Source organism: Apteryx rowi, unplaced genomic scaffold (assembly GCF_003343035.1).
Source record: "Apteryx rowi isolate R43461 unplaced genomic scaffold, aptRow1 scaffold_17, whole genome shotgun sequence".
NCBI lineage: Eukaryota > Metazoa > Chordata > Aves > Apterygiformes > Apterygidae > Apteryx > Apteryx rowi.
The window spans coordinates 2,525,213-2,532,221 of NW_020447974.1; the positions used below are offsets into that span (position 1 = coordinate 2,525,213).

Consider the following 7,009-nt stretch of genomic DNA (forward strand, 5'->3'; position numbering starts at 1 on the left):
ACATTTTTTTTAGGTGATGGAAATATTTCCATTGTTAAGTTTTCACRTGGCTCAGTTTAACAAAACCTTACTATCTGGGCCAAATTTAAGCTGGCAAGTTCTCTTTAAGCAGTAATTCATATTCATTATTTTCCAGACAAGGCATCCAGATCTCTGTTTTGTAAGTGTAACAACATACATATTCCATGTCTTGCAAAGGGGAGACAACCTCACTTTTGGGCTGACGCTGTCGAAGAACACAATGGGTTGGTCTGAATGCACCGGGCTGGTTTCTTTGGGCTAGCTGTGCTACATCGCTCCTTTTGATCCGTAAACAGTTAGGGTGAGGGAACTATATTTGTATCACAGGCACTTCTTCATATGCACATGCAGGAAYTGGGTGACTGCACGCTTGTGCTGCCTGGAAATGTAAACAACTTCTGATTTTGAGTACAAAACAAATCAGGCGGCTTTAGAGCATGGTATATAGGCATTTCAGGACTCAAGGTTTTCAGTTTCTTCCTTTTATCTGGTAAGTCCGGGAGCCAACAGCTAGAAGTTTAACACTTATCTGTTCATGTTCCTTTCCGTTCTCCAGCCAGTTTGATACTCACAGTTGAGGAAGCAAAAGAGCATCTGTGAACCCTCCTCCAGCAGGAAGGAAGAGCAAGGCAGCACAGGAGGCCAAACCACCCTTCTGGCATCCACGGCACCAACCGTGCCAGGAAAACGGCAGAGGTAGGAGAGAACGTGCCTAAGGCATGGCCAAAATACTCTGYGTCCACCCACCGCCAAGAAACCCTTGGGGCACAGTGGCCGGGGCGCAGGAGCTCCTCTACCAGCGTCTGCCGGGTGCCACGGCTCCGTGGGGCGCTAGACCCGGCCGCACAGTCCCACCTGCAGCCCATCACCGCGTAACTGCTCGAAGCGGAAAAAAGGTGCTTGTTTTGCAAACTCACACACTTCTGCAGCTACAAATTTACAGGCACATGGGCTTTGCAAACAAGGTAAAAATCTCCTGACACGACATTTCAACAACGCTGGCCCCCCACACGGGTATATTAATAATCTATGCYCAAAGACTGGTAGCAATGCAATCCGCAACAGAAGTTGCAAGCTTTTCAAAAGAATACAAAATATTTCATCTTTAAACCACAGTCAGTTCTATCCGAGACCAAAGTATTCATCTTTTACTGATTTGCAGCCTGGAAATCTAGGCCTGGAGCACACCTGGCAATGGCTGGTATTTCACGTGGCTTCCTGGTGCCTCCACCTACAGCTGTAGCTGGCCTTGGCTGTAAATGGGGCCAACCAATGTCACATATCTGATAAAAAAATCATGAGAAGACCTTACTAGATGGGGGGGACCAGGTGTCAAGCSCAGAGAGGGCAGCGCAGCAGGGACAAGGCCGGGAGAGCTCCCGGCACGGCCCCCAGCAGCAGGATGCCYGCGGCAGTGCCGGCAGATTTACCCTGCTTCTCGGGTGGCCGTGGAGCCGGCGCTGAGCCCCGTGGCCCAGCCAGCCGCTGCCGGCACCGCGCCAGCTGGGTCCGTCTGCACCGTGCCGCGGCCACAGGGGGATCCTCTCCTCATCCAAAATGAGAGCTGGGAGAGAAATCAGATCTGTGGCTGGAACAATTCATTTGCTAGCGCAAAAGCCTATTGTAATGATCAAATAACTCAAATCGTCACTTGGGGAAAACAAAGCAACGCATGCAAACTCCTATTGAACAGAGTGAAAGAGCTTGGCATGCCCCCCCCGGCTTTCTACAGGAATTAGCACTCGGGCTTTGCCTCTTGTGCTGAATTTCGGTTTGATACCACCTACCTGGTGACTTGTGTTCGCGTGCCAAAGTCCAGGGACCTCATTGACTGCAGCACTTCAATACAGCCCATGTACTAGAGCAAACAGAGAGACAGACAGACAGGACGGCTATGTTAAGATCTAGAGAACAGGTAAGAGGAGGATCACAGGAGAATGCAAATGTGGTTTCAGTCCATTAAATGTATGCAGAACCATAGTCTAAATGGAAAATCTAATCAGCCATTCTAGATCTGCTTACTAAATATATCTTGTTTCACTGAAGAGTGGGTAGGACTGCAATAGTGACTTCAACAACATAGCAAAAAAAGAAGAAAAGCATTTTAGAGACATGAAATCCAATCATTCTTTTTTTTCCAATTCTGCTTATTCTCCCTGATCAGCCTGTGTTACTGAACCGGGAGGGATGCATGAGCGTCAGGGTGAAATTCTCCCCCTAGCAGCGGATATCGGGAAGCCCTGAGGCCAGTGCACAGTAAAGCTTCCCTGCAGAAGAGCCGAACGTCCCTTCAGGGCAGAGGCAGGTATTGCTAGGTGTGAGGAGAGCGGTGGCTTCCTGCTGCTGCAGGTCCGAGGACAGATCCCCCCTGCAGAAGATGAAGGTGGTGGTGTTGCAATTCCAGCCATAGCAACCGCTCTTAAGATCCTGCGCTATGAACCAACCTGCCTTAAATCAGAGTCAGATCCCACACTTCTGTCATGTGGGGCAGAGCTGGGGAGCCTTCCATACTCATCTGGGATTTTCACAGGACTAAGGATTAATAAAATTCAGCAATTTTCAGAAACATCAGGAACGCAGTGATGTGTCAGCCCATGGACTCCTGTGATGTTTATATACCAACCTAGGGTACATTTGCATCTCAGTGAAGTGTACTAGCCTAATGCTAGCCACTGAGTTTACCTTTCCACAAAAGTATCTTACTAATTCCTTCAGCAATTTTGTTGGTGTCCATCTCTCTGCTATTGAAGTGCCGAGACTTCTCCCCTTTACAGGCTCGGCACAGATCTGGGTTTCCCAGTTCGCATCCTCTGTTCCACAATGAAATATTCTCCAGGAGGAAGAAAGAGCTTTGTGGCTCTCCTGCAGTCCTCACGTACTGCCCATGGGCTCCGCGGAGTGAGAGCCTGCCCGTGCAGACCTCGCACGGCCTCTCAGGCACCCCGGAGAGACAGGCAGTCCCGGACAGGGGCAGCCATGGTCTGTGCTCTTGTTTCCAAAGGACGGTGGAGCCACTGTTTGTCCAGGGAAAGGTACCACAGTTGCCTCCTCTGCCTCAGTTGGTCTGTGAATTGATTTTTCTGCTGAGGCATTCAAAGGGGATTGGATTTAGGTATCTATTTCAACTTTGGAGACCTCTAGAAATGAATCCGTGTGTTAAAAAGAGAGAGTCTGCGTACAGTTAAACAGGGATTCCATAACAATTGTATTATCCCTGTTTTGATTTCTTTCCAAATAGCAGCGCAGCCCTTGGGAGAACTCCAGAATTAGGTCAGAGCCCTGGAAGGACATCAATACGAATCTGAAGGGTTAGCAGAACTGCTTCCCTAATGAACATTTAATGACTTTGTAAAGGACTCTGAGAGCTATCTTACTTGTTAAAGATATTCCTGCTTAACGGGAACAAAGCAAATGTGGAAAATATGTTTAGAGCCTCAGCTTACAGCATAGCAGAGACCTCTGATCCTACTGTATAAGGTCAAGTATTCTGTGAGCTGGTTGGCTGCTCCATGATCCTTGAGAAAAGAAAGATTTAGAGGAGTAGGTGAGTCATACACTGATAAGTGAGTCCCCGCTGCATCCTGAACAGATGCGTGGGAAGCTACTCTAAGCAAAGATGAAAAATCAATATTGGGTTTTTGCATAAGTGACCCTGAGTGAAGCTCAACTTATCAATGATTCACAAAAGACCTTTTTTTTTTTTTCTTTAAAAGCCTGAGTAGGGAAATGCATTAACATGRCACCTCACTGTATCCCTCATATATTTTAGCTGCCTTTGGTTATGGAACCAGCACAGCTAGCAGTGGCTGAATGGCCACGTCTCGGTGGGAAGGGGACAGAAAAACTGCAGAGTCCTGGGCAGGGACAAGCAGCTGGACTGGGAGGAGGGCAGGCAGGTCCCAGTGCTCCAAAAGAAGCCCGCTGAGCAATTAAAAAGGACAATAGGATACTAGAATCCTGTTAAAGAAAACAAAAGACACTCTCCTAGGAAGAAAAAAGAATGAAACCTCAAACAAGGCGAAGATGAGCCCTTCCACAGCAGAGCCTGCAGGGACGAGCAACCCGACCGGCCTCCAAGGGAGAGGGGAAGGCAGGAGGCAAGGAAAAAGCTTTTCTCAACAATCTTCGCCCGAGCCTGGACCCTAGTTCAGGCGCTGCCCCTGTTCCCCCATCCCRTCCACCCCAAACGGCTGCTCCCAGRAAAGCAGGTTGGCACATCCAGGGGCGCAGGGTAGAGGCCAGGTCCCGCTTCTGGGTTTTGGGAGAATTTAAGCCGAGGTGTTTGCAGGCCGGCAGCCCRCCAGCGCCTTCGCGCAGCTCCATGAACACCAGCACGCTCGCTGCCTYGCCCGGCAAGTGACGGCTGGCCGCCGCGCCGCGGACGGGACYGTCACCCGTGCTGGGAGGGCGTCCTGTAACGCGACGAGGGCGGCATCGAGGGCTCCACGCTATTAGCGCTGCCAAACCTGCCTGGGAAGGGAGGGGAGGGCGAGTGACCTGCGTCCTGGCGCCGTGCGAGGAGGCGTCCRAGCTCGGTGGTTGGTCCCTCAAGGCTGCCGAGAGGGAGCGGGCGCTGCTGCGGCGAGCAGCCGAGGGAAAGCAGGGGCGAGCGGGACCCGGCGCAGGGCGCTGTGCGCAGCCCCGGGCGCTGCGCGAGGCTGCAACACCGGCGACGTGGCGATGCTTTCTGCTGCCCCGGGCTGCCGGAGCGGTGGGAGCCGGTGCGGGGAGAAGGGCGGCTGGCGAAGACGCACATCGTTTCGCATTGATTCACAAGAGCTGGCGGAGAGTCGCTGCAAAGCAGGATGAGGACAGTGTGGGAGGAGATGGGAGCACCCTGAGCGGGGCTCCTGTGAACAGGCTTTTGGGGCACCCTCTAATGCAGCCCCGCAGCTCATTTCATTCCTTCCCCTAACACAGCCAATGGCTCCGGCTCCAGCGTGAACAACAGCCAGTGATTCACCAGCAGAAACGGCACCCGGAGCAGAGCACGGAGCTCCTAATTAAACAGTGCAGCTGAAGCCTTGCAATTTTACCTATTAGTTAACGGCACTAATTCATGCAWAATGTCAAGGCCGGCTTCTACAGACACCCCAGCTGACTAACAAGGAACCCAGGCAACAGCATTTGCTAACAGATGTGCTAAGGTATCGCACTGCTGCTAAACACCCTCTATCCAAATGTATATGAGACCAAGTTCAAATGTACTACAAACATAATATAGCTGCCTGGGCAAAAAACCATCACGAACAGTTGTACCATGCGCAGATGAGCGTGTCACGAATCCAACCCCCCCCTCAAGCCTTTCTTTTCCCAGCGCTGCTTTAACAAGGCACTTTTGAACTAGGCGAAAAAAAAATTGCTGGGCATCCCACCGCCCTCCTCCCCGGAGGGCAAGGGTGCCGGCGGGCGCTCCTCGGCGCCGGGGGCCGGCCGCTCGGCCCAGCCCGGGGCACCTGGCTGCTGAGCGGCAGCAGGCACCTGCCAGGCGCTGCCCCGGCGCGGCTGAGGCCGGGGACCGGACCCCGGTGCCGCCGGCACACACCGACGGCCCCGCGAGCGCTCGCCCGCGCGGGTCACAGCCCGGGAACCAAAAATACCCGCTGGCTCGTGAATCACAGATGCGGCTCAGAAGCAATGAATCACCAAAGTTAATCTCCTTCCCGCCAGAGCCTTGGCTGCGCCTTCCTAGGCATTTACTCAGTTAGGCTCGGCGAGGCCGGGTGCCAAAACCGGAGCAGCTCTCGGGGCGCGAGCGGCTCGGGAGGCTGCGGGGAGGCCGGCAGCCGCGTGGGGTTAGCGGCGCTGGGCAGGCGCTGCTGCCAAAGCGGGACCCGTCATTTCCCTGCCCCGAGCCAGGGAGAGGTGCCGACAGCAGCCGGGTGCCTGGGGAACAACCAAGGGCTGCCGCAGAGAGTAATCCCCGGGCACCCCGACCAAGAGCGGGCTCTCTGGGCCTACTGCAGAGCGAGATGGTGAATAAAAGCAGGTCTGTGCAGGGGACAAGTTCCCATGTACACTCTTTCAGGATATGTATATATATATATATCAGGATACACACTATATACCTCAGCTTATTTCTTAACTCCTACATCAGCAGGAATCTGGCTATTTTTACTCTAGAGACTACCAACGGCATACACACCTGCCACACAAACTGCTATCGGAGGATCAACCTGTGTGTTGAAAAAACTTCTTTAAGATAAAGGGTGCTGCAAACAACTTGTACCATCTTATTCCATTCTATAAAATTAACATGCTTTAAAATACCCGGCAATAGCCTTTTCCTTCCCTATTTTAATTAAATAGCATACTTATTTAGCAGTCTGGACATAACCTCTCAAAGACTTCTGCGCTGTTGGTTTAAGCCAAGCCATGAAGCCTCATCCCGGGATCCTGGTTCCCGTGGGCCGTGGCCGGACTGCTGCTGCGGGAGGGCGCGGAGCTGCACCCCTGCCCCTGCCCCTGCCCCTGCCTGTGCACAGGCTCGGGAGCCAGCGGCTCCCGCGGCTCCGCTCAGCCCTCGCCTCCTGCCGCCCGGGGCTCCTCGGCAGGCCCTGGTGCCGCGAGCACCAAAGCGGAGAGCAGGGCTGGTGCCAGCCTGCCGGGCTCGTCCGTGCGGCTCTCCGCCGTGATGGCGCGCTGCCTCGCGCTCTGTCGCGGCGCGAGGAGCTGCGCGGGGACCACGGCAGCTCCGGACGCCCTGCGGGGCAGAGCGGGAGCCGCGGCGCGAGGGCACCAGGAATGGGGAGCGGCGCCAACGGAAGGGCCCCGGGCAGGGCCGGGGGCTCCCCAGAACGGCTCGCAGCAACGCGCAGGGGAGCGAGCAGGGCGGCCTGCACGAATCCCGCGGATCGGCCCGTCGCCATCGCGGTGCCCCGGCCTGCCGGGGGATGTCGGCCCCGTCCCTCGCCGGCATCCCCGCGCGGCGACGCCGCAGACACGGCGTGCTGTGCAGCGCCTTAGCGGCGCTCTGCCGCGCTGCCGA

The 7,009-nt window shown here is 54.4% G+C and overlaps 1 protein-coding gene across 1 annotated transcript in view; it reads right to left on the reverse strand.

Moving 5' to 3' along the window:
- SHC4 (SHC adaptor protein 4) overlaps positions 1-7,009 on the reverse strand; it is a 34,950-nt gene that overhangs the window by 24,594 nt on the left and 3,347 nt on the right. Inside the window, exon 2 of the mRNA XM_026060554.1 lies at positions 1,809-1,879. Coding sequence (XP_025916339.1) covers positions 1,809-1,879 — 71 coding nt within the window. The remainder of the gene's footprint in view (positions 1-1,808; positions 1,880-7,009) is intronic.